The sequence below is a fragment of the Chenopodium quinoa genome, unplaced genomic scaffold (genome assembly GCF_001683475.1).
Source record: "Chenopodium quinoa cultivar QQ74 unplaced genomic scaffold, ASM168347v1, whole genome shotgun sequence".
In the NCBI taxonomy this organism is placed as follows: domain Eukaryota; kingdom Viridiplantae; phylum Streptophyta; class Magnoliopsida; order Caryophyllales; family Amaranthaceae; genus Chenopodium; species Chenopodium quinoa.
This window is the reverse complement of record NW_018744874.1, coordinates 560,653-587,813: the sequence shown is the minus strand read 5'-3', so window position 1 is coordinate 587,813 and position 27,161 is coordinate 560,653. Positions and strand designations below refer to the sequence as shown.

General features: G+C 34.6%; 4 protein-coding genes and 1 non-coding gene across 5 annotated transcripts; 4 read left to right on the top strand and 1 right to left on the bottom strand.

The window, feature by feature from the left end:
- Positions 1 to 376: 376 nt before the first annotated feature.
- LOC110704904 (la-related protein 6C-like) lies at positions 377 to 4,001 on the top strand. Its single transcript, XM_021882715.1, has 10 exons — positions 377 to 1,271; positions 1,664 to 1,745; positions 1,846 to 1,940; positions 2,119 to 2,190; positions 2,426 to 2,505; positions 2,602 to 2,683; positions 2,776 to 2,823; positions 2,915 to 2,983; positions 3,109 to 3,240; positions 3,504 to 4,001. The coding sequence occupies exons 1-10, from the start codon at positions 750 to 752 to the stop codon at positions 3,765 to 3,767; spliced, it is 1,446 nt and encodes a 481-aa protein (XP_021738407.1). The 5' UTR covers positions 377 to 749; the 3' UTR covers positions 3,768 to 4,001.
- Positions 4,002 to 4,783: 782 nt separating this feature from the next.
- On the top strand, positions 4,784 to 4,857 carry TRNAI-AAU. The gene has a single exon. It is a non-coding gene; the product is annotated as a tRNA-Ile (tRNA).
- Positions 4,858 to 8,369: 3,512 nt separating this feature from the next.
- Positions 8,370 to 10,196, top strand: LOC110704978 (adenylate cyclase, terminal-differentiation specific-like). Its single transcript, XM_021882788.1, has one exon. It carries the CDS (start codon positions 9,035 to 9,037, stop codon positions 10,067 to 10,069), a length of 1,035 nt encoding a protein of 344 aa, XP_021738480.1. The 5' UTR covers positions 8,370 to 9,034; the 3' UTR covers positions 10,070 to 10,196.
- Positions 10,197 to 16,786: 6,590 nt separating this feature from the next.
- LOC110704977 (peptidyl-prolyl cis-trans isomerase CYP40-like) lies at positions 16,787 to 20,545 on the top strand. The gene is made up of 10 exons (XM_021882786.1): positions 16,787 to 17,255; positions 17,873 to 18,379; positions 18,455 to 18,542; positions 18,653 to 18,705; positions 19,011 to 19,112; positions 19,550 to 19,625; positions 19,753 to 19,790; positions 19,880 to 19,950; positions 20,082 to 20,125; positions 20,394 to 20,545. Exons 1-8 carry the CDS (start codon positions 17,085 to 17,087, stop codon positions 19,931 to 19,933), a joined length of 1,089 nt encoding a protein of 362 aa, XP_021738478.1. The 5' UTR covers positions 16,787 to 17,084; the 3' UTR covers positions 19,934 to 19,950; positions 20,082 to 20,125; positions 20,394 to 20,545.
- A 1,060-nt stretch (positions 20,546 to 21,605) lies between these two features.
- On the bottom strand, positions 21,606 to 26,830 carry LOC110704976 (armadillo repeat-containing protein 6-like). The gene is made up of 8 exons (XM_021882785.1): positions 26,271 to 26,830; positions 25,862 to 26,173; positions 25,210 to 25,493; positions 24,981 to 25,109; positions 24,243 to 24,365; positions 22,877 to 22,984; positions 22,394 to 22,572; positions 21,606 to 22,250 (listed from the first exon to the last, which is right to left on the bottom strand). The coding sequence occupies exons 1-8, from the start codon at positions 26,416 to 26,418 to the stop codon at positions 22,127 to 22,129; spliced, it is 1,407 nt and encodes a 468-aa protein (XP_021738477.1). The 5' UTR covers positions 26,419 to 26,830; the 3' UTR covers positions 21,606 to 22,126.
- Between the last annotated feature and the right edge of the window lie 331 nt (positions 26,831 to 27,161).

Below are 27,161 nucleotides of genomic sequence, written 5' to 3'. Positions count from 1 at the left end.
TTTCAACCTTTCCATCTATCGTGTATATAATTCTTTTCAATTGGATTTAATACACCATCTGTGTCTCCAATGTATGGATCGAATAAAAAGTCTATATTTGTCTATATGTTTAAATTCTAGCTTTGAGTTAATGTTAATAACATTTCATATTATATAAAATTAAATATGATGGAATCTAAAGTTACTTTTTATAATTTATCATAAATAGTCAAAATTTGAAAACTTTGCCTACATTAATAGGTGAGAATAAGTTATGAAACACAAAAAAATGGCTAAAGTTTAATACGAGTAGAAACTTGTAAAATTGTTATTAATCAAGAATTTGCGTTTGTATCTTTATATATTTGGAGTGATCGAAATTGGTTTCATTAGTGGAATTTTTTGATAAAAAAATAGCAATATTGAAAATAAAAAATAGAAGGATGAAAATGAGTGGTCAAAATACTCATTAGGCAAGAGTTACGGGGGTTTGTGTGTGAGGAAAACACACAAAGAATGTAAGGGAACTAATAGATGACAGATGCTTATAAATCGGACTAGAAACGTGGATGAAATGTCGAAATTACTGTTACTAAACTCATGGGCATCCCTCTAGATCGAAAAATTATTGTATGGTCCCGAACTATTAATCCTTCGTAACAATAGTTAAGATTAAGAGCACGAATTTGTACGTGCGTTATTTGATCATTCATTAGGAATTAGAGAAAAAAAGCCCTTAATAACACAAAAAAAAGTTGTGAGGAGTTAGAATGGCACACGAACAAATGAAGAGGATTCCGGAAAAAGAAATAAAAAGTGGCGGAGGAAGTGTTAGTATTAGTAGTGATAATAACAAAGATAACGGACGTGGTGGAGGAGGAGGCGGAGGTGGAGGAGGAGGAGGCGGGGGGTTCAAATTCAATGCACAAGCGGCGGAATTCGTGCCAAGGTCATACACTACTAGTAGTAGTTATGGCAATCATCAGATGTTATCGACGGGGTATTTTTACCCGTGTGTGCAATTTTTACAAGACGGGGATCATGTTATGGGAACCCCGTCTACGGATTGGTACTATGTTAGTCCTTCGCCCCCTCCTTCCCCTAGTAACAATAATAGTAACACAAATAATAATAATAATAATAATAACAATAACAATAACAACAATAATGGTAACGATTTAAGTCCGGTACACCCGTCCAACTTCTCCAATTCTCCAACTTCACAATCTCAATCTAGCTTGTCTCGGTCGAATTCCCTCAATGATGATCTACATCAAAAGATCGTCAAACAGGTTAGAATTAATTTTGTAACGTTTTTAATTAGTCCTTTGAGTGTTTACATGATGTTTTAATTTATGTTTGATCGTCTACATTGGTTCAATTTATATGATGAGTGTTATGTTTTTGTTCTTCGTACAATCTTGTTATTTTTATTCATTGTTAGGGCAAACATATAACAATTTGATCATACAAAGTATAACATTTTCATACGCTATGTATGTACATTTCAAGAGGAGACCTGGTTTTAATGATTTTAATTCTTCATAAATGTTGCATTTGGCAATAGTATTGTTTAAGGTTATGCATAAGTTTTTAAACAGCGAAATATTGATGAACATAGTGCATGATATTTAAAACTTACAGGTTTAGTACTCCAATTCGTGTTTTTATTTGAATGTGGCAGGTAGAATACCTATTCAGTGATCTGAGTTTGATGGCAAATGATACAATGGCAAAACATGTAAGCAAAGATCCTGAAGGTTATGGTAAGCACCAACATTACAAAATTAGTCCTGTTTTTTTTTTTTTTTTGGTTTCCTAAGAAAAGGCCAATTCTTAAAGTAATTCATGTATTACATATTGTAGTTCCTATTCCTGTCATTGCATCTATGAAGAAGATTAAAGCCCTTGTTACCGACCACCATATGCTCGTCCAAGCACTTCGCTCATCTACGAAACTTGTTAGTCTTAATCTCTCATTACTCACTCCTACTTAGCATATGCATGTTCTGTTCTAATGTAAATAGCTTGAGAAAATCTACTGTAAGAGATTATTTTTTTAAGTAATTCTTTGATTTTTTTGCTTATGTACTGATGATTTTTGGGTTGGGTGTTTATTAATATGGAATATTTTCTAAGGTTGTAACTAAGGAAAACAAGAAGGTCAAAAGAAGAAGCCCCTTTACAGAAACTTACAGAGATGAGCTTCAGGTACTGATTGTATATTTCCTCCTGTAGAGATATGATTGTCTATAAATGTATCGAATTTGAACGATTAATTCGACATATTTTCCATGTTTGTAAGGATTTGTCTATGTTTCCACTTTAGCTATTCTGTTTTACAGAATCTTGATTAGCAAAGTACGCGATAAACTTTCTAGTTACATATTGAATAATGTAGACCCTATGATAGATGAAGCTTATGATTCGGGGTTTGTTTTTGCAGTGTCGTACTGTAATGGTTGAGAATTTGCCTGATGATCATTCATACCATAACCTTGAGAAAATATTTAGTGTAGTTGGCAGGTCAGTACCAAACTATGTGTTAATCTTGCTACATTTTTACTGTCAATGTTTAGTACTAGTACACACATGATGGTTCTTTGATTTTTGCATAAGCAGTGTGAAGGCCATCAGGCTATGCCACCCCCCGGAAGCTAATCCTTCTCGGTCCAAAAACGAAGCTATTATCATTAGTAACAAGGTAGAGATAATTTTTGCTACATGCTTAATTCAAGAGATTATTGATATATAAGGATATGGCTAAGTATATGACTGTTGTGGTTGTAATGACAGCTTCATGCACTTGTAGAGTATGAGAATGCCGAATTTGCAGAAAAGGCGGTATATGTTTATACTCCCTTACTTTGTATAGTGTATGTAACATCCTATTTCATTCTGCCTCATATACTAATTATTTGATGCACATCTCTAGGCTGAGAAGTTGAATGACGAGAGAGATTGGAGAAAAGGACTTCGAGTTAGGGTCATGCAACGACGCACGGTATGTATGCTGATCAATAGCTTCAGCACACTATTATTTACTTTCAAAAATCTTACAAATGTATAGATACATCATGGTATGTACAAGTATATCTTACTATACAATTTCTGAACTTGAAATTGCAGCCAAAATCTATCCTGAAGACCAGAAAGTCGGACTTTGATTTGCTTACTGATGATGATGAATCGACACATGGTGAATCGCCTAAAGAAATCTCCCAACCAAATGGTTCAGAATTGGTTAAAGAAAACAGTCTTGTAAGTAATAATGTAACATTCCTTTACTAGTTATAGATAATGATAAGAACATCATAAATACGCGACAATTAAACAACTGCAGTACTATAATAATGTTCTGTTTTCAGTTTAGTTATACTGAACTGAACTTAATTTATTGAACTAAAAGTTATTTAAATAAGCCGAGGAGAACAGAACCTAACAAGACACGGTAAATACTGTCTTAGATAAAATTTCGAGTAATTTTTACATTACAGATGATTAGTTACATACTCTGATTGCAGGGTGAAGAAAGTTCTGGTGTCACAAAAAAATTGGCATCACCACGAGGGCGTGCTAAAACCAAAGGACGAGCTGCTCATCAAAGTCTAAATGATCGTGGCTTGCTTTCTTCTCCTACACATTCAATTGGTGTCTCGCAATGTGATACATTAACAACAAAGCTCATCAACAAGGGACCGCGAATGCCTGATGGCACTAGAGGCTTCACTATGGGACGAGGGAAACCAATTAGAACATCCTCGACTCCAAGCTCACCTGTGGGGTGAAACATAGACAACAATAATGATATGTAATTTGGTTGTTGGTTCATTCTTTTGTTTGCGAAGTCCATTTATTAGTCGAGTATGTTGAGATTGATTACTATATATTCATCAAAAAAGAAACAAAAAGAACAAAAAAAATGAAAACAAAGTTAAAATATGTAACACATTTTGTAAGACAGGGTTCTTGAAGAACTTCTAGGGCTGATATTACTTGATAATAAGATTTCACGTTCTTTCTATTTGCTCTAATTCTTTGGTGTTGTTGCTTGATCTATACCATGCTTGATTAATGGTAAAAGAGGTGTGAAGTGTTTTGTCGAATATTAAGACGAATTATAGAGTGGCTGTAGAAAGCCATTAGTACATTTGTACTTTGAGTTGCTTTAAGCCATAACACCAAGATCGATAGCCTAACTGACATCTAGCATCAAACACGCAGCTAATGTAAATAGCTTGAGAAAATCTTATAGGTCGATAGCCTAAGAAAATCTAGAATCAAAGGATAATGTTATAGGTCGAATACTAACAGATGATTTTTAATTTCGTCATCATTATTACTGACAGATTCTGTTGCATAAAAAGAACCATATAAATAAGGGCACGAGTCAACCTTATTGAGAAAGAGCGTAAGAAAAAAAAAAAAAACATTAAATTTCGTTAAATTTAGACTAAAATTAAAGCATTTTACAAAGGCCAAAATCTTAAAATCTTAATATGCATGAAACTCAGCAATAATATGTCATGTAACTCATGTCAAACACTCAAGCCATCAAAGAGGCAAAATTATTTGAATCCTTTTTAATTTGCTCATTTATCATTTTTGTCCTTTAGAAAATTATGTACAAATTATTTGCATTTACATATTTTTTCTTTAGATACTCGTACATTGTATGTTGATATTTAATTATGGAATCAAAATTTGTAATCTTAATTATAATGTCATTTGGAACGTATTTATTAGGATGTGTACTAAAAAAAAAAGAGGTTAATATTTAAATGATTCAACTATTATACAACGTGGCCCATTAGCTCAGTTGGTTAGAGCGTGGTGCTAATAACGCCAAGGTCGCAGGTTCGACCCCTGCATGGGCCAATTTTTTTAATTTTTTTTAACACAATTTTTGATACACGTGTTTAAAATAAACGGTTCAATTACAAGGCGAAAATGATTAATATGAACTATAGAGGGATATACATACCATAGAGTATCCATGTCAATGAAGTGTCCAGATCTTGCTTAAAATGTTCAATTTATTATACCATTTAATGTCCAAGTCGATCAAATTAAATATCATACAAAAACCACATATATTTAATGTCGAAGTCAAAAAATATATTCACATCACAATCAATCATACTATCATATTCATGGTGTTCTCATCTTTAATTGCATGCTAATTATTCAAGCTAAGGAGCAATGCAAAAAGAGTACGTCGGTGCTTGGTTTGTTGGACAAATGCGCAGGTGGTCCTTTTGACCTTGTCTTATTTGATGGCGATTGCCCAAACTAAGACAAAATATTGGCTATTTGGTTGACAAAAACTTCTGACATATATATGACCTTTGAGCATCTAATAAAATTTCCTCCATGAAGTCAGTGCTAAGTTTGTATATTAGCTAAGTCAGGTTATGTATTGCCAATTGGAGTTTTAATTTGAATAATGTAATGTATCATCACACACCAAATGAGTAAATGACTTGAGCATAACATAAGTGATTTAGCAATTGATATGTTATATGTAATCGTGTGGTGGATTGAAATATGCTGGGTGAATTAAAATATGTTGGGTGAATTAAAATATGTGGATCGCGGGATCGATTGTAGCTTTTAATGAAATGGTATGTGTAGGTAATCATATTTTGATGTACTAATACACATAATAGTAAGCGTAACATTTTATATGGTACTTATTGTAATTCATAACAAAAGGCTAAACATAACCAAGTATATTTGTTAAAGGTTGGTGTGTTTCTCATAAGTTAGAGACTCTAGAATGCCACTTGAGAGGTTGGAACTTTAAATCTAGTTTGCCTTTTAACTAGTTTGCTATGAAGTATGTATGTGCTTTATTGATTCAAGATCATTTTAGGCCTTTATGTGACCAACTAGTATATGAATTCAAATAAATTTTGATAATCTTAAAAAAAACATTCTCTATCATCACTTGAATTTTTGACATCAATCTCGAAAATCTAAATAAAAGCCCCAAAAAGGGATATCGTGTATTACTGTATTATAAAGACTTAATTTTGCCTCTAATAAATATTTTGAAACTCAGTAGTATTAGGCATCGAGATGCTTCTTCCTACACCCAAGAGACTTATTTGGTGGCTGAAATCATCTAATATTTGCCTTTCACGAAAAATTCTCTATGAAACCGTTCTATGTATGACTTTGCGATTAAAGTAACTAATATTAGTATTTTAAGTAATAATCATAAAACAAAGACATCCTCCTTAAAGTAAATTCATTTATTTTTTTTTCTTGGGTTGATTGAACAATCATTCACCAAATGTCTGAAAAAGGTATATTTTCCCCCCTAAGAAATGGCAAGAATTAGCTAAATATTCGAGCTAAAAAAAAAAAAGCCGGCAAAACATAGGCTAATTGGGCTAAAAAGGAGTGCGTAAAAAGCAAAGCTACTTGAGACCAACGACTTGCTAGTGTGTACTAAACATAAACAAAGACATCTCGATTTCTCTAACCCTTGTCTTACTCATGCTTGGCTTTTCCATGCTTAATTTACTTGTTTTATTTTCCTCTTTTTTCTCAGCCTGCATTTTGTCAGATTCTTGTCTATGGTGTTTTTTTTCTTGGACCTCCATTTTCATTCCTTGCCTATGGCGTAGAAGATTGGAGTGAATGTCTAATGTGAGCGGGTGAGGTTAGGGTTTGGTTAATGATCGATTTCGAGTCATGATTAGAGGTTGCAGTCAGATCATTTGGGTAGGTTTGGGTCGGGCCATTTTCGGGTAAGGCTTGTTTGAATTTATTATGGGTCAGGTCAAGCCTAGTTATTTACTGATTTATCAACAATATGCTTAATTGAAAAAATTAATAGGTCGGAATAGGTTAGCTATGAATCAAGGAGAAACAATAATTTCGGACAAAATTTGGGTCTTGACCGGATATTTGGGTAGGTTAATTAAATAAGGGTCAATTCTATCAAGTCTACTCATATTAAAGTAAACTGCAAGGGGAAAAAATGCTAAATAATCTGTAATCATAAAATTATAAAAACCCCCAAATATGTGTTTTTTAGACTAATCTGTCTATCGGTCAGGTTTGGTTTAGATTTCTCTTATTATTGTTAGACCGGTTTAAGTATAATATCATTTGTTAAAGAATCCATATGATTAACCTTCTCTAAAACATGGGCCTTTCTCTTCTATAGTTTATCCTAATTAAATTTACTTGTTATAATATGTAATGTAGCCAAATTAAATACGACTCCCATTAATTATAGATCAAATAAAAGAAACTTGACTAATTAAAGAAACCCTAAAAAAATAAAAAGGAAGAAAAGGTTGAGGTGAGCTCGATTTCAGCACATAAAGTTGCAACTTTTTTGACTTATAATAAAGCAACTTATGGGTAGAAATAATTTAGTTATGCTTAGATAGTGTTTGGGACCTATGCACCTCTCTTGGTTCAAACATAGTGCGGTTGGCAATAATTCATGTTTTGGGCTCTTTCTTTCTTTATAACCCTGGAATGGTAAAAAACTTTAAGGACTTACATGAATTTTTAGGTTGTTTTCTATTGAGGTTGAGTATGTTCATGTTCCTTCCAATCGATTAAAAGTTAAACTAGCTAAAGGTGTTATTTGAAAAGCTCGTCGCATACTTAAATTATTATTCAGTGACATTGCATGTCTTAAATAGATGTTTTTTCTCGTGAGGAAAACCATACAATGTACTAGGGGCCTGTTCATATTTACTGAACTGAGTTGAACTGAATTGAACTGAACTGATTGGAGCTGAACTGAACTGAACTGATTGGAACTGAACTGAACTGAATTGAGCTGAAATGAATATTTTATGTGAGAGGGAAATTAAGAGCTGGACTGAACTGAACTGAACTGAACTGATTGGAGCTCAACTGAACTGAAATTAAGTAAATGTGAACAAGCCCTAGATCTGTTATTATAATGACATATCTACACTAAATATATCGAGTATAACGTGTCTAGACTATATATGTGCGTGCTTAAGTTTAGAGGCACTCACACCCTCCAAAGAGGAAGAAGCAACATCGGATACTCGAAAAATGAGAGTATATAACAGTTAAGATTAGTAAGGTTGGCAAAGAACATTTAATAGTTGACAGAGGATGATACTTGAAATTGGCATTACTAGTATGGAGTCCCCACTAGTCCAACAGGTTTTACTTGTAGAAATTGAAGGTCAGGTGATACTTTTGCAATATAGTGACCCTATTTTGTTATACTTGTACAACTTACTCTCTTATTTCGTACTCAGTATTGATTTGTTGTTACATTATTATTCAAATCAAGCTCTTAGAGGGCCCGATCCACATTGATAGTGGTGGAAATTTTCAACTCTTTGTTACTATAATGGATAAACATATTGACTCCATTAAACAAGTGGGTCAAATTAGTGTTTGCATACAAATGCGACTTGCCCCGACTTATTTATAATAAACAATCTTACTTAACCTTGTCACAAGAGCAGATGATAAAAATCGATTTTAAGATCCCTTTAAACTGAGATGGAAACTCTAACAACTAAGTTAACCCCCCACGGCCCCACACATGACCTGAGCTCGACACGACAAGACTTATTTTACAATAATAATGATAAAGGCCCAGTCCAAAAAAAGAAAATCCCATCTGTAAAAACCTAAGGTATGAAAAAGGGTAGTATTTCCTTTGCTTACCCCATCTTCCTTCCCTTTCCTTTTGAAGTCGAATTAGCCACTTTACGAGTCACTCACTCTTCCTTTCCCATTTGTAAAACTGTATTCTGCAACTTCCTACTTTCTTCTCCAGTTTCCATTTACTCTTCTCTAACCCCCCTTTTCTTCTTCAATCATATTCCCACCAAATTATTACAAACAACTTCAATTTAATTTCCAATAATCAATTTTAAACAAAAACCCCAAAAGAAAAAAATGGAAGAAAAACAAGATAAGCTGAAAAAACCAAACTTATCCCATAAAATTGTTAATGGGTTTATTAATTTGGTAGTGTAAATCACTGCTATTAATGGTTAATTGATCATTATCGATTGAAAAGTTGGCGGCGAAGATGGAAGCAAGCACGGCCCCACCAGGGTATTTAACAAATCAACAAGGGCCGCCTGTGACGGTGATAAACCAACAGTCGGCGGGCCATTACCGGGCCCCAAGCGGGCATGTGGGGCCCGTAATAGGAGTGTTAGCGGTGATTGCAGTGTTGGGTATTTTAGCTGGGTTGGTTGGGAGATTGTGTGGTGGGAGGTCTGTAATGGGGTATGGCCCGCGTTTCGATGTTGAGGCTTGGTTAGAGGCTAAGTGTTCTGCTTGTCTTGATGGTCATGTTGCTCCTCCTTCGCATCGGCCGCAGCCGCATATGCATATGAACACACACATTGCTATGGAGAGTATTCCTGCTGCTGTTCACGGCGCTGCTGGCAGTGGTGATCATGATTACGGTCGTGGTCGTAGTCGTGGTCATAATGAGAATGTTTCGCTGCAGCTACAAGGGTTGCAGCCGCAGCAAGTGGAGCGGATGCAGCAGCAGCAACATCCGGAGGTGTTGTTGCGGCCGCAACAGCAGCAGCAGCAGCATCCGGAGGTGATGTTGCGGCCGCAACAGCAGCAGCAACAGAAACAGCAGAAGCAGCAGCAGCAGCATTCGGAGGTGCTGTTGCGACCGCTTCCTACTCAACAGGGGGCTGTTGGGCGTTCGGAGGATGAGATAAGAGTAGTAAGGGATCAAGAAGAGAAGCGTGGAAAGGAAGTGGATGAAGGTGTTGAGGATGAGGATGATATGAGTGATTTTTCAGATCATTCAGATGAAGAGTGTCACCATGACCATGATGACCACGATTATGAACACGAACACCAACACGAATTACACCAGCACCCGCAACAGCAGCTTCATCGGCAGCAGCAGCTGCAGCAACAACATCATCAGCAGTTGCTGCAGCACCAGCAACATCAGCTGCAGCTGCAGCAGCAGCAACAACATCAGCTGCAGCTGCAGCAGCAGCAACAACATCAGCAGCAGTTGCAACAACGAGAGCAGCATCAGCAGCGGCTGCAGCAACAACAACAACAACAGCCATATCCACCGCATTGATGTAGTTTGATTTGTTGATTAATTGGTGATACTAGTTTTTGATTTTGTCAACTTGTAGAAAACCAAGTGAAAATACTACGGGGTACAAATATTATTAGTCTATTTACCAACCCAATTTTTATGTGTGTATGTGTGTATCATCCCCCCTTTTTTTTTAATTTACTGTTGATTACTCCAATATTTTAGAATTGGAATTAGAATTTAATCCATGATAGATCTTATTGATTCGTATCTAGGCCATCCGTGTGATATACTTATGGTACGTATGAGCAAGTCTTTAGTAAGATAGTGTCACATTAACTTAAAATTGCCCGTTTTTCTTGTAATGCATACTCTATGACCTAGAACGCGTACAATTATGCTACTAGACGTTTCCTTGAAATATGTTCGATACAACAGTTGCAAGAAAGGTAAGATAGGTCTGTTTGGCAAAAATCCACTGTAATAATGTTTATGAGAAGCCAAAATTATTGGTGTCCTAAAATCATGTTGTTTCTTTCATAAATTTTACCAGGACAATCTGCACCTGATCTAACAGGTCCCCCATTCACATTATAAACATCTGAAACTGGTGAATTACTAGCACTACAGCTGGTTTACTCATGTAAACTGTAGTGTACTCTCTAGTTGCATGCTCATCCTTTGAAGTCTTGTGACCTACCAAAAATTTTCTCTTGCTAATTTTTGAGAGTTCTAAAATTAGCTTCTATTTTTGAGGTGGAATTCATATAGAAGCCCAAAGATGGGGGCCCAAAGATGAGTTAACTTAAGTCATACAGTACTACAGTAGTAGAGTAGTACTTTAGTAGACCAAGTGAAAATGTGATAGATACAAAGTAACAATTTCGATTGATCGATTATATATTTTGATTATCTCAAATTTCAGTTAAACAATGCACACAAAAAAAAGTTCATCTGAAATATAGGGACAAATATATAGTGTGTAATTGTTCATCCTACATAAATAACTAACTACCCATTTATACAAAATGGAAATGAGAAAATAAATAAGAAAGATCAATATTTTGATTAGATGTATATACTATGCACTTGGACAAATTTATGATATAAGTTCAGCCTATCTAGAGTTAGGCATGGCCAGGCTAGTACAAAATTGGTAAGACCCAACATAAATAAGTCCATAATGAGCTTAAAATTGCATAAGAGATACACTGATGAGACATAGGGTCTATTCTGATTAATTAAACTGAATATTTTACGAGATAAGGAAATTAGGAACTGAACTGAAATGATTAGAGCTGAAATGAACTGAAAATTAGCTGAAGAGAACATACAACCCATACTACATAAGTCAAGCGTGCAGATCAATTTTAAATTGTGGCATGAGCCTAAGGGGTCGGCTTGATTGTCGATTTGCACATTTTAACTAATTAATAAAATTTCTAAAATTATTAAGAGGCTTACTAGAACAACACGATGTGTAAAATGACGGGTTGTGTTTGAAACTTATTTACTACGTATTAAAGATTGACACAACACAAAATATCCTTAGACCTAAGCCCAATTTTGTCACGGTCTACTAAATCACGAGGCTCGTTGGCACAGCACACATCCGAGATCCGACCTATCATATAGGTAGCTATAACTTGTGACTTTGTGAGTACATGCTAGAAAAAGAACCATACCTTCTAATTGGATCCTAGTCTTCTAGAGTATGACGACCACTGCTACATACAAGGTCCACACCATGGTGGGCATCAATCTTAAGATGGGACTTTTGCTTTCATTCTTTTCTTCACCCAATTAGAAGAAAGATCATGTATGACTATATATTAGTGATGATGGGATTGGAGTGGTCACACTCGGGTGCATGCTTATGCTTACTTTGTGATGATCGTTGAGGATGAAATATACAATTCATTTTGCTTCAACTTTAAGTTAATCCAATCTAATTCAATCAATGTGTTGCTAACTCTGAACAAATTATGCCAAATTATTATGGTGCCGAACCAAGCCAATTTCTAATAAATTGAGAATCGGCCTAGTAACCTAATTTTAAGGATGAAATCGAGTCTTTTTTTTTTCTTTTCATAACCAAGTCACTAATAGTACGAGTGGTATGTAACATGTTACTTCTTCATTTATTTCCAAAATGTGCTTCTTTAGTGTTCATTTTGATTGTTTGTCGTCACACAAGTTAAATGAAATAAAAGATGGTGTCATTTTCGCTACGGGACTACAAGGGATCAAGGGAAGAAGCACCACCTACTATATGCTATTTGCCTATAAGCCTATAGTTTACTATTAAGGTGCATAGTGATAAAACATGATTGCTTATCTTAGTGCAGCAATAAACTTAAGAATAATGGCTTTATCATCAAATTAAAGGAATTGAAGTAGCCTGGACTAATAGTTACCAATTTCTTGGTGGTCCTCATTTTAATCATTTAGTGGGGAAGTTGGTCCACGATTCATCCAATTGGTAAAAAGATACTGGTAGTGATAGTAGGTACGTAGTATTACCTAGTAGTATTGCCCCTAAGTTAATAATCTTAGGATATTATGATCAAATAAGAGGTTATTTAGAGTATAAATCTCATGTTAAGACTGATGCCATTCTTAAAAATTGTATGGGTCTAAATAAGTTATGGACTAGTTGTCTTTTAATTACTTTTATTTATAGGCTCGTTCCCATCCTAAAAAATTAAGCACTATTGCTTATTATTACTAGCAAGTAATCGACTATTTATAAAACTCTAAAAAGACCGGTAAGGCGCATACAAACTACTTACAAGTCAATAAATTTATTTTTTTTATAAAGTGATGCTAAGATTATTTTTGATAAAGCTAGCTACTTTAACTAAATTTATACATACTATATGTTTTTAATCAAATATATAGTCCTTGTCAAAAAAAATAAAAAAAAAATCAAATATATAGTCGTACAAAATGGATTTTAAGGTGTTTTAATTTTATTGTTTTTGAAATGTTATGAATCTATGCCGTTTGCAATGTTGGTTGCAATAATGGCGATCATGCTTTAAATAGGCTTTTTAAATAATTATTGACATCGGCCCTAAGAACTACTATATCTTAAAAGTGATTGAACCAAGTGTAAAGATTAAAGAATAAAGATTTATTAGATAATCAAATAATGGAGCTATTGGCATAAAAACCCATCTCTCTTAAAACCATTTATTGTGGTGCAATCTTCTAGCCAATAAGTTATTAAGTTAAAAAGTGTTAAAAGACTAAAGTATATTTGAAACAACGAGCTAGCTAGTTATGTTGTAGTAATACTTATTTATTTTTATTCTTCATATTGATAATTATGTGATAAGTCATATTTACTTTTATTAGTCATCAAATCTGTCAATTGAGTCCGTCGGGTCACATTGTTAACCCTAACCGAAAGTTTCGGGTTGCGTCAATCCAACAGGTTTAGAACAACTTTTTTTTTTTTTTTTTTTTGGCTTATTTTTAAAAATTTCTGATTTTAAAAGATTATTATGCTAATTTTTTTCCCAATTTTTTAATAGAACATGTTCACCATATTATTTTTAGCTATGACATACTGCATACAGTAATTTAAATTATCACCATTTCAACAAAGCACATTAATTCATAACTATTAAAAAATGATATTAAACTCTAAAAAAAAAATCCCAAAATTTAAGGAAAAGACCAACATAATTATAATATCTCTTGACATAATATCAATTTACTACAACTTACAAGTATTAATTTAGTACAAATTTAAGGAATTTGAGTTACGGTATGGTGAGAGTGATTGTTAGATTTGTTAAGCCCGTATCCACACTCTTGTTAAACTAAAAAAAAAACTTCCCTAAATGGACCATCACTAAGTCCTCACGCACATAATAGGAAAGAAGCAAACCTATTACAAATTTACAACTTATTAATTTACTACTTAGTCGCACAATTTTATAAGCTTCATAATAATGATAGAAACAAAATTGCTTTTGTTAGTGGCAACAATAAACGAACATACTTCATATGAACAATGCCTCTATGATCAATATAATGGAAGTGTCACAACTCACAAGCTAAGTGTGTAATTATTTATCATTTTTTTGGTGGTCCTGATATTAATCATTTAAATTAGTGGGAAAGTTGGTCCACAGATCCAATTAGAAAAGACTAATTAGTGACACTAAACTACTAACTAGTGCACTTTCCGTGGTACCCCAAAGTAATAAATATTCTCTTGCAGATTGGAGTTGCTACCTTTTATTTAGAATACTTCCTCTGTTTTCCTATAATTGCAACACACTCTATCAAGAATCGTAGACATTACATAATATTCCCTCCGTCCCTTAATACAATGCCTGTTTTGAGCATTTATTCCTCACATAATAAAGAGAAAGAAACATTGTATTAAGGGACGAAGGAAGTACAATACAATTAAAGTGAGTTATGAGCTTTAAATAAAGGTAGTAATACAATTTTCACCATAAAAACCTTTCTTTTATAGTGCATTTCAACTATTATGACATTTCCATTTTAGGAAAACGTTGTAACTATAATCTATGGATATGAGCATAACAATCTCTCTCACCATATTGGAACTCAAATTCCTCAATCTACATAAACTGCACAATACCATAACGAAGATTTATAATAGTTAAAGAAGATATGTACGTAGCATGTACTATTTTCCTTCTACTTTAATTAAATGGTATTTTTGTCAAAAAAATAAAGGAGTATAAATGTATAATACCATGCATGATGCTACATGAACATACAAGCATCTTCTTTTCACTAATTTAATAATGAAACAAAATTTTTTATAGTAGAGAAATTAAATAAATTGCAAAAGGTACTTTTATGCGTAAAACTTAAATTTTGTCGTTGTAGTTTATCTATACAACATTTGAATAAATATGTGATATGTCAACATTATGAAATTTGGTTCAATAATGATAATTAATGTACTATTGCTCTAATTCAATATGAATATATGATGCATGAATTAATTAAGTCAATTAACAAGAAAAAAAAGGTAAATTGAAGACAAAAAACTGCTAATTTCATTGTTTATAAGGATAATGCAATGAACTTGTCTAATCACTTTTGTAATATTATTACTTTTCTTCAACTATTTTATGGGCATTAATTAATTATTCAACTATTAATTCCAATGTGACTATATCATGAACTAAAAAGCAGGGACATAGTCAAGAAAATGAGACAGATATACGAGAGTAGTAGCAGAAAACAAGTTGAGATTAAATTTTGTATTTTCCCATTCTGATTTATTAATTGACTTAACGACCATCCTTCCCCCTCTTAAACAAACACTGACTACATGCCAGAGACTAGAGTGTGAATTCAGGAAACATAATTCTTGGAATAATTTAAGAATTTAAAACTAAAATCGGCAAAAACTTGTATACAACGAGTGTCTGAATAGTCTTTCAAAAAAACAAATAATAATAATAATAACACGAGTGTCCGAGTAGTTGAGTAAAAAATCTACAATAAGTTCAGTTGCCTTAACAATATCAAATAACGTGATTAATTTATAAGAAAACAAGTGGCAAAAACTTGTATATGTATACAATAAGGTAGTCGAGTAGTGTAGTGTATAATACTCCGTGTACAATAAAATAATTTGTGTGAACAACATCATATAATATAATTTTGTTTTTGACGTGTTCAGAGATGATGTAACTGGTTAAGTCTGTTGTATACAAGACCTATCCGAGGTATAATGAGGACCAAGGAGTAAGTATTTGTGATCTTGAAGCTTCTATATCATGCACCATCTACCAATGTGATTAATTTGGAGAGTGAGGGTGGTGGAGACCGTGGGGTCCACTTGTGGGGAAGGCTAGGGCCAGGGGTTTAATCTTCTTGAAGCTTCTCAAACATTTTTATAGAAAGGAAAAAAGGCAATTTGTAAATTGACCCGACGATTTAGCACCCTTTTTTAGATAAACAAAGGTTGATCATTGAACCATTCATGAAAAGTAAAATTGTTTGTGAGTTAGCTTTAATTAGAAGCTAAAAAAGATCAACAGATCCCAAATGTAATAATATGGCTAGTTAGCTGAAGTATTACTCCGTACTCCATTCTCTTTGCCAATAGTATTGCAATTTCAATTATACAACCTCGAATTACTTGGATTGAATACGTGTTACTAAGGGCCTTTACACATTTATTTAATTTCAGTTCAGTTCAGCTCCAATCAGTTCATTTTAGTTCAATTCACTTCAGCTCATAATTTCTCACTCTCATAAAATATCCATTTTAGCTCAGTTCAGTTCAGTTTCAATCAGTTCAGTTTCAATCAGTTTAGTTCAGCTCAATTCAGTAAATGTGAACAAACCATAAGTATATACTTACATATGTTAGCACACATGAGTCACGACATCCATGACTTCACAAGTACACAACTATATAAGGTAAGGAAATATGAACGCTCGAAGTAATCCATGAAAGCAAGACTTATGTACATGTTGAATTGTTGGACATGTAAACATACGATGACACTTATAAGTTACTTTATACTTTTGTAGTTATATTTCTTTGTACTCGTATTTTTTACATGTAATAATACTTTAAACGTATAATTACAAGTTTACACCCTACATAGTTGTCAAAATTAAGATGAAATGAAATGACAAATGAACAACTTGAAAGAAACTAAGAGACAAAACCAGAAGTCAATATCTAACAGGATTAACAGTAAGCAAGGGACATATTTGGTACATAACTACATAAGCTTTGAAATAAAAAGCGGGACCAACCAACCCATCAAACTAACTACTCCAAAGTCCAAACCCCCTTCCACTTGTTTTACATCTAAGTATCTAACCCTTTCACTTAAAAATTACAGAGTAATCTACTCCCGCGTATATGTACTCGTATGACAAACATACATAACGCATGATACACCCGAATATATAATCGACAACTCCACACCATACAGTCATACAACTTTATAAGGTTCCTTTGTTTTTGTTTTAACTACTTCCAAGAAGAGGAAAAGTAAACTCTCAACTGCAACTTAAAAAAAACAGAGAAAAAATGGCAAGACATAGATGCTACCTTGATGTAAGCATTGGCGATGAACTCGAAGGTAGGATTGTCGTTGAGCTTTACAACGACGTCGTTCCCAAAACCGCCGAGAATTTCCGAGCTCTTTGTACCGGCGAAAAAGGCATCGGACCTCATACCGGCGTCCCACTTCATTACAAGGTATTCTTTCTATTCCTTTGTTTCTCAATTTGATTCTGTTTAGTGTTTTTATCTTCTGATTTAGCGAATCGTCTTTCGATTTAATCGATTCGACTGGCTAAATATTCTAGAGTTAGGTGTACCCAAGGATATATTGTAACGCTAGGTGTACTCGGGTACAAGATTGACTCGAATGGAGTTTGCCTTAGGTGGAAGACTTATTGTCTTATTGAGCCATTGATTTAAATGTAGTGTACATACTTCGTATTTTTTATGGGTTGTCATTTAAAAAATACAAAGAGTACTTTAATTGTTATCATTGTCAACTTCAAATTCTTTCTTTATTTTTTGTCATATTTTTCTAAGTTTCTAGTATAATTTGTGAATTAAAACCTTCAACTTTATGTAGGATAAGTATTATTTTTTTGGTACTATTGTTTGTTGTGGTGGTTTTGTTTGCTAATATGGGTAACTTTGAGATAAAATTATAAAAGAATGGATCAAATATGGTGGTTTTTGTACTAATTTTCATTTCTTGCTAATTTGGGGAACTTTGAGATAAATAAATAAAAGTATGGATCAAATATGTTACTTATAATAGTAAGGGGAATTATCAAATTTATGTTGCACTGCTGCAGGGATGTCGATTTCATCGTGTTGTAAAGAGTTTTATGATTCAAGGAGGAGACATTTCAGCTGGGGATGGTACTGGAGGGGAGTCTATATATGGATTAAAATTCGAGGATGAAAACTTTGAGTTAAAACATGAAAGGAAAGGAATGTTGTCAATGGCTAATAGTGGACCTAATACTAATGGGTCTCAGTTTTTTATTACTACTACTAGGACTCCACATTTAGATGGAAAACATGTAGTGTTTGGTAGAGTGATCAAAGGTATGGGTGTTGTTCGATCCATTGAACATGTCAATAGCGATGATGATGATGAAGAACGCCCTTCCAAGGATGTTGTTATTGTTGATTGTGGAGAAATTCTTGAGGGGACTGATGATGGAGTCTCGAATTTTTATAAAGATGGCGATAGTTATCCGGATTGGCCTGCTGATCTTGACCATTGTCCTGATGAACTTTCTTGGTGGACTGATGCTGTTGACTCTATTAAGTCTCTTGGAAATGAACATTTTAAGGTGAGCTGGTTTTATGATTGTCTTTTACTTGCTATTACAGTGTTTTATGATTCTAAATTTTGCTCTTATATTCAGAAACAAGACTATAAGATGGCTCTCAGAAAGTATAGGAAAGCACAACGATACTTGGATTTATGCTGGGAGAAAGATGGGGTTGATGAAGGTGAACGACTTTATTGATGTTCATTGTGATTAAGAGTAGTTGTTATGGTGCTTCAGCAACCTACTTGCTGTCGGTTAAAATCTGACTCGCTTTCCTTTTATTTTCATCAGAGAAAAGTGCAGCCTTGAGAAAGATTAAGTCACAGATTTTCACAAACAGTTCTGTAAGCTTCCATTCTCACTTGTTCTTTTGTAGTGTTTAGCTTTTCATAGATATATCTTGTTTTTTTTCCCGGGCACTAAGCATGGTTGTTGAAATGTAAGAATTTAGAGTTATGGGAAGTTATCTGAACTTGAAATATATCATGTCTTAACTATCAGTGATTAAGCAGCAAGTTTGTTTACTGTGAGGGATTGTAGGGAAAAAATCTGTATCTAGTCTTCACATAGGATTGATTATCCTCATGTTGAAGTAGTAGTAAGGAGTACTAATCTGTTTGAACTTGTTTATTTGTCTATGATATTCAAGGCTTGTAAGTTGAAGCTTGGAGATTTAAAGGGTGCTTTGTTGGACACTGAATTCGCTATGCGTGATGAGGATAATGCCAAGGCTTTGTTTCGCCAAGGACAGGTTGGTGTTTTACTCCGAAAGTTTACCTTTTCTGAACTAGTAAGATGTTGTATTGCTGTGGTTTCCTCTACAACATTTCTTTCTGAAAACATTTGTCTGATATTTGATTTTCAGATACCCCAAAATTATTTTTTCAGTTCCTAAAACAGGGGTGTTCACTTCCTTCTAAAGGGGTTTTTTCTTATCTTTGTGACAGATTAACCGACTTAAAACGGGTGTTTAGTACTCTGTTCTTGTACATAGTTACCTTAGAAGTCTGGCAGTAACAAACAGTGCTAGGCGCCTAGACTCCAGGCATTTGTTTTGGGCACCATATTAGTCTCTAATCTCAATTTATAAATTAAAAAACAAAAACTGTACATTGGCTGCAGAGCAACTGTATTAACTGCAAGTTAATGTTTGACCTGATGTAATCTGTCATTCTGTCTGTTCCTCAGGCCCATATGGCTCTTAACGACATAGATGCTGCGGTTATAAGTTTCAAGAAGGCATTAGATCTGGAACCTAATGATGGTAAGTAAAATTTATTCCTGATAACTATGAATCAGTGTATTGTGTTTTGGAGTTGTAAGCTGTTCATTTTGGAAAAATTGTGACTTGCTTATCACTAAATATACTTGAAATGTTTGTGTTTGCTCAGCTGGAATAAAGAGAGAACTAGCAGCAGCAAGAAAGAAGGTAAGAGTGTTATCTGTGTGTTTAATTATGAATCGTGATACTGCACTTAAGATATGAGGGAGAATTCAAACGATACTGTGTTGATGCAGATTGTTGATCGACGTGACCGGGAGAAGAAAGCTTTCTCTAAGATGTTCCAATAGCTCTCCTACACTATTTGGTATGTGGAAATTCTCTTTGTTGATATGAAGTATGACTTTTACTCTGTACCATCTTTTAAACTCTGGTTTATTAATTTTTGGGTTGTATAACTAATGTTTTGAATAAATATATCACGGTTGATGCTGTCAGCGGCTTCAGGCATTCTTTACAGGCTTCGTTCCATCTTAAATGAGGTATGAACATGCTCTAGTTAACACATTTTACAAGTGAAGAGTCTCCTGTTTGTAGCTTCTTGTTCTGTTCTTAGTGAACATCGCTCAGATCCTTTTATACTGAGGTAGTTGACATTTTGTATAATGCCAGTAATTATGTGAAGTTTGTATCATTTATGTTCATTGTGGTCTATGCTCTACTGAATTTTATTAGGCTTTTTTTTTTTAGATTAAGCATTATTATTAGTTTATCCATTAATCTGATATAAAATTTCCTCTCTCATCACAGCGACGTAAAGTTTGTGGTGAAATGCTGATGAAAACATAGGGGTGCTGCCTGCAAAGTACAAAGCATGAGCCAGGTTTTGCTGGGGAAGTTCAGAAATCAGAACTCTGTTTCAGTAAAGCCTTTGAGAGGGAAAATAGGGAGGGGGGGGGGGGGGGGGGTTGGAGGACAAACGAGTTCAGTTCTTTTACAAAAAACAGTTATACTGAAAACGAAATGTCGAAATTTATTGTAATTTTGTCTTTCCATTTAAATTGATGTGTGGTGGTGACTGGTAGACTGGTAATGGTGATAGCCATTCATGCCATTAAAACTGGTGAAATGAAATTGAACTCATTTTTTCAGTTTCAAATTTTTTTTTTTAATTACTTTTCCGGATTATATAATATAGGTTCTAAAGTCACGGAAACCGACAATTTAGATCATTAACTAACCCTATGCAATAATCATTCTCTTATTCTTCACTCTTCACTTCTTCAGAAATCAGTAACAGAAATGAGTGCTTTTTTTCCTTTTTACATTGTTTACCTTAGTCCTTAGATACTAAGGTATCATACTAGGAGGGTTAATATGAACTGAATGCTGTTCAAATTTAACCTCTGGCAAAGACTTTGAGTAGATTTGGTTGACAGGGTGCTCGAAAAAAAATCGGTAAGAATTGAAATTATTGAATGATTTGATACTTCAAATTTGGTGTTTGGTACCATAAGTAAAAAAAAAAAAGTCATATATCCATGTAAGTTGTTCTTTGGCTCTCCATTAAACTGCTCTGCTGTAACTTAGATTACTTTATTTATTAGACAAAATTACAATACTACCCAACTTGTGGATTGAAAATGATGAATTTACCCCTTTGAGATACAATACATGTTTCTCAGGTTGAGGAACTTGTATTTTCTCTAGTAAAAATTAGGGCAGTGTATAATACAAAGTAATTATTATATCCAACAATCTACTTTTCTCTCAGCTCAGAGGGTGCTGTTTTAGCCCCCCACACTGGCCATATCTACTTATCTAGTAATCTAGCCATGAACGAATTCAAATCCTTGGCCAGGTTTTAGTTGATGGGTCATGAACAAGTCGAATTCGGAGGTTGGTGATGGCCTGATGGGTAATAGTGGGTCAAGTGGTGGTGGTAGACCCTGGAAGTTGTTCTCCCACCAACATGATTGAGAATGTTCAATACCCTCATTAACAGAGAGATGACAAATAAACTTTTAAAAAATAAAAAAACTTTAAAATGAAGCAACCAGAACATGACATTTTTTCTGTTTAAGAGCACCTAGAAAGTTTCTGAACCAAAGAGGTGCTTAAGTAATCTATACAGAAGGTGCATTGTAAATTTGTAATCCTCTCAAATAGGTCGATTCCAATATATGGCTCTAAAGGGATAAGACATGCGATCCATTCGCAGAAGTGTAAAAGAACCAAAAAGAAAAACTAGCGTATAGAGACTATAGACTAAACGTTGGACAGCTGATTCTCTATTCATAAGCATGCTATTGCTAGGTATGGAAGCTAGTAACTGCTAACAATATAAGACCACTTCAGGCTTTCAGGTTCCACATGATCATTCATACTATCTCTTGCCAGATTCATCCTATCACACAAAGACACGTTGACAATAACAGCAAGTCTGATTAAAGTCGAGTGCAGAAAATTACTTCTTATGGATGCATGAGCCTTCTCTTTATATTCCAGAGGAAAACATTCTTGTGCCGCAGCATCAGTAGGAGTTACAAGTTGTAATTATCAAGCCCCAAGTCTCGTAGAGCATCTGTTGCAGCAGCGTTACAACTCTGATGGTTTTCCTTGCCCTTTCTGATGATCTTCTCAATGCCATTGTCAAGCAAAATTTTTCTGTGAACGATGGCAAATAAAAAATAAAATAAAATAAATTAGCCTTGGAATCTATGCTTCTTGCAATAGTGCAAAACTAATAGACTTCTAGCTCATTTGGAACTACATGTCATAATCTGTGAACCCAATGATTACTGGCTTACCTATTTTCTGGGTTTCTGACCACAAGATTCCGTATCATTATACATGCATATCTCTGCAATTGCTGCGCATAAGGAAACCTTTGCATTGCTTGGATAGCCAGATCTCCTGCTCCAGCTTCTATAGCACGAGATGCATGATCAGGAGATCTAAGGGAAAGCACACTAATTATATACATAACCTGTAGAGCAAGAAAATTATTACTACAACCCCTTGTGCACTGTCAAAGCACACATCAGCACAACAAATATACAATAATTGCCAACTTAAGATAGCTCATTGAAAAAGGCATATAATGGTTGCTTGCAAGCTAGGTCAAAGGATGAATCAATATTATGGGGAAAACGGAAGTATATGACTGATCAGTGCTCAATAAGGCAGGCAGAGTTACTAGAATTCATTTAAATTGATTTAATAATTAATAAACAATGACTGGTCACTAGAAGGACCATACAAGTTCCACACTAATTTTGCACATTCCTCACCTCTTGTATTACAGTTGGCTCATCTGCAAATCTGCCACAGAGGCTGATCAATCTATCCAAACCTCTTTTCTCCACTATTGCACTCTTATTGTAGTCGCTTCCAGCCAACTATTAAAAAATATTCAACAGTTAAGCTTCATTAACTGATGCATAACGAGCAACAGAGATGTAGAAACTATAAGCTACAGTCAAATGAGTGAGTTAAATAAATAAATAAATAAACAAAGGAACGAATGCATTAAGAAATTAACGTTTTCGGAACCACACAAGTAATTCCAACAGTTAGTTTCACAGTTGTACACCTTTCCCTCCAGTAAAAACAAAACACTACTCAACCAGAAAACCAAAGTCACAAAACCAATACAAACCACCCTGCTATAGACCTGTGGTTAACCCACACAAATATGCCCTAACTAAAGGCATGCACACACTGGTGTGCATGGCACTCCATGTCATATATCAGTTTCCTATTAGACCTGGATAAACTGAACTTGCACGGAAAAAGTGTCAACTACCCTCTTGAGTTCTGATGCCATGAGTCAAACACCCATGAGATTGTCAAGTCTCTAACTCAAAAGGAGGTCCATTGAAGATGGCAATGCTAAGTGTATTGAGTAATGCCCACCTTTCAAGTATGGTTATAAAACTCTGAATATTCCATCCATTAATGCTATGGGCCTATGACGCAGACTTATACACATCAATACAATGTTTCGTAAATGCAATTCCCTACAATTGTCAGACATTCACTCTAGGGTCTTTAGCGAACACTTTCCTTCTAATGGTAATTTGAAGTATATTCTTAAATTCACCCACGCTCACTTAATAGTCACTTGTCAACCCTCAGAGGGAGGATCATCCTCAAAAAACCCCTGGGCAGGTTTCACCTTTTTTCAGATGCTTATGTCTAGATCCTGAAAAATAGTCACATACTGAAATGCAAGTCTTCCCAATTCTTTGTCCAAACTCAGCAATCAAAGCACTACTCACATCACACTATCCAACATAGTTCCTACAGGGATACTAGTGGAATCTGAGGAAGTCACGACTGTAATTTTACCCCTATTTAATTGAGACTGGCATAGGTTGTGACATCTGAAGGAAAGTATAATTTTTTATTTTATGATCTTTTTTTTCTTTTATTTATTTTTTTGGTTTACCAAGTTAATAATGAAAAAAACTGACACCATGATTATTTGATAAATTTAACTGTGAAGCTACTTAACTACATATAATGACAAAACACAATGAAGTGCACTTTATTTTGTTAGTTAGTCTTTTTTCACTTAAAGTCTCCAACTTCCCTAGTTATGTTGTTTGGAAAAAAACATGAAACTATATTACAATATAAGCAGTAAATGCACACCTTAGTCAGTAAAATGCAGCAGGATCGGGCTACAGACTTGTTCAATTGTTCACCACTATCATCAATACATCGGAGAACAGCATCAATACCACCCCTATCGGCTATACTTCTGCAAATTTCATCCTGTGACCACACAATGCCAAAAGTGAAGGAGTGAGCAAGGTGAAGCTCATTGATTAATATCGAAGACTCGCTTTAACCCGACATTGTAGCCACTAAGTCACACATACTGTATAGAAATGCAATGTAAGACACCAAAAACTCATAGAAATCTCAACAGAATCTGAAACTTACTATTAATGACAGGCAGAGACTATGCATATAGGAAACTTCAGAAAACCAGATGTCAAAGTGAATATAAGAGAAGTTGCAAAAAATATGTTTGACATTTTAAGCTGTTGAATAATGATAGTGAAAAGCAAACGCAGACAAGTACAAGGTCAATGCTTGCAGGCTAATTTATTCATTCCAATCTGCAGTCATTCTAAAACTACATGGAAATCTATCTATTATATAAATAAAAATGCGCTTAATTGTTTTGACAAAGTTCCTTCATGCTAAGTTCAGTTCACTAAACTACCATATATGTTGGCTGCTGCTATAAGAAATGGTACTGTCTGCTAGTGGAAGATAGACGAAAATTTGCCACTACTGATAGAACACAAAATCATCACATCTATAGAAGGGATGATACAATTAAAGCTGAACCCGAACTGCCACTTAAAGCAATATACTTACATTTACAGCAACAGCCTTCAAAGCAACACTTGCAGAAACTAGAGTGGGTGAAGTGAGGCCCTCCTGGAGTGCATCCACAAGAGCTTCAGCAATTCCAGCTTTTGCAAACTGACGAGCATATCTATAAACCTACAAGCATATATACAACAAATAATTTACTAAATGAACCAAATACAAACACCATTTGCATAACGTCAAAGATTCTTAGGTAAGGGTTACACTGACATACTTGAGAAGCAGCAACACGAAAGTCATCAGGAGTCAGTAAAACCCGTATGGAATCATACATACTAGGAAAACTGCCTTTATTATCCCCCTTCAATGTGTTGACCATGACTTGATCAATCTTCAAGTTAACAAATGCTTCCTTGAGAATTTCATTCTCAGTTGCCGAGGCAGCAATGACAGAAAAACAAGCATTCAATATCTCAGAACTTTGAGCATCTTGATTCAAAATGCCTATGACTATATCCGGGCCACCACACTTGTGAAAGGTTTGAGCAGTCTGAACATCTGAGTCACACAAATCCACCACACAAAACGCAACAATTAGCAAGTCTAACCTATAATAATCAACAATCAATTCTCAATCCAATCTACAATAAATTAATATCTAGTTCTCTAAGGTCCATTCTATTATAACTAATCATCAAGTCCAATCTATAATAACTAATTTTCAAGTCCAATCTAACACATTCTAATTATTCACAACCGCGAAAAAGTGATCCTACAAGTATCAAAACACAATTAGGTAGCAAAATTTAATGCAAACATAACACATTTGAAAAATAAAATCATCAAGATTTGAACAACATTCATTCACATTATCAATAATAACTTAGAAGATTCAAACTCGAGACGAAAAGGATAAAAATCCATACCACGAAGCAAAGAAGTGAGTGCCAAGAGAGCTGCAACAACAACCTCCTCATTTCCACTACCAGAAACCTTCTCACAAATCGATGTCACCAATTCCACTCCTCCATTTCTAGCAGCAATCGCCGCATTCGCATTCGAATCTTTATCCTTGCTATCATTAGGATCACAAAGATTGGCAAGGTTACGCAACAATGGCGTCAAATTCTGCAATTCTCTCTCCTCAAATTCATCAAGAAATTTCATCAAATCATCAATTGATTTCATCACTGGATTATCTTCCACCGAGCTTTCCCCCGGTATACAGGTAATTATACCTTTTCCAACACAAATCAACAATAAATTCAATTCAAATTTTGAAATTAAACTCAAAGATTGACAAATGTTTGAGAAATTAAAGAATTAATTGATTACCAGAAAGATCGACGCCTTGAAGAGTGAGAGAATCAATGGCGTCTTGAACAGCTTCAGCAGGTTCCATTTCATAATCTTCAATGTTTTCTTTCACAATTTCATCGAATGCTTCTTGTGATATCGTCCTCTTCGTCGCTGGACCTCCCATACTTTCTCTCTCCTACCTTGAAGCTGCAACAATGGCGTAGGGTTGATGAGTGGGGAAATCAGAGCTTTGGTGAAAAATGGTGTCTGATTTTCTATTTACTATTTTTAGTGGTGTTTTCTCATAATTTCAAATTTCTAACATCAGTCATCCAATATTCCAATCGCTGATCCCTCTTAGACTCCGACCCAGAGGAGCGGATATCATTCCAGCCCAATAATCCTAGGCCCGACAGCATACGGTCGGGCAGTGGCACGGTACGTCGGTACAGCCCGGTACCTAAAAAAAACCGTGACACGACATTGCATACCGTAAGTGCCAGACCTAGGCCACATTAAAAAATAATAATAAAAAAAAAAACTATAAGGCGTAATACGAGAAAAACTAAATTAATAAAATTTAAGCTATTTTGTTATTTTTTTTTACCAGATCTCAACCCTCACGATTTTTTAGTCAGTATTTGCGACACTTGAAAGTAGAGGGGATGGTAAGGAAATCTCTACCCAAAATAGCCTCATTTGGTAGGATTCGAATTTCATACCTTTAGGATTTGAGGTAAGAATCTTGTCAAGTGAGCCAACACTTTGTTCATAGAAAATTGCTATCGCCCCAACATTTTGGTCATGCAATTGTTGCATAACAATGATGTTGATAATTAATCCCATGTTATTAGTCATGTTACTAATATAGCATCATTATTATGTCATAAACACGTCATTATTCACTACAATAATCTAAATTTGTAG

Bases quoted from the DNA above. Each gene is read 5' to 3' on its own strand.
- LOC110704976 (XM_021882785.1), bottom strand. From the start codon at position 26,418: ATGGGAGGTCCAGCGACGAAGAGGACGATATCACAAGAAGCATTCGAT. The intron at 26,174-26,270 runs GTAATCAATTAA...GTGTTGGAAAAG, and splicing joins TCAAGGCGTCGATCTTTCTG to GTATAATTACCTGTATACCG. The intron at 22,985-24,242 runs GTGTGCATTTAC...ATTTTTTAATAG, and splicing joins GCTGCATTTTACTGACTAAG to TTGGCTGGAAGCGACTACAA.
- LOC110704977 (XM_021882786.1), top strand. From the start codon at position 17,085: ATGGCAAGACATAGATGCTACCTTGATGTAAGCATTGGCGATGAACTC. The intron at 17,256-17,872 runs GTATTCTTTCTA...GCACTGCTGCAG, and splicing joins GCGTCCCACTTCATTACAAG to GGATGTCGATTTCATCGTGT. The intron at 19,626-19,752 runs GTAAGTAAAATT...GTGTTTGCTCAG, and splicing joins AGATCTGGAACCTAATGATG to CTGGAATAAAGAGAGAACTA.
- LOC110704978 (XM_021882788.1), top strand. From the start codon at position 9,035: ATGGAAGCAAGCACGGCCCCACCAGGGTATTTAACAAATCAACAAGGG.
- LOC110704904 (XM_021882715.1), top strand. From the start codon at position 750: ATGGCACACGAACAAATGAAGAGGATTCCGGAAAAAGAAATAAAAAGT. The intron at 2,824-2,914 runs GTATATGTTTAT...GCACATCTCTAG, and splicing joins CCGAATTTGCAGAAAAGGCG to GCTGAGAAGTTGAATGACGA. The intron at 2,984-3,108 runs GTATGTATGCTG...TTGAAATTGCAG, and splicing joins GGGTCATGCAACGACGCACG to CCAAAATCTATCCTGAAGAC.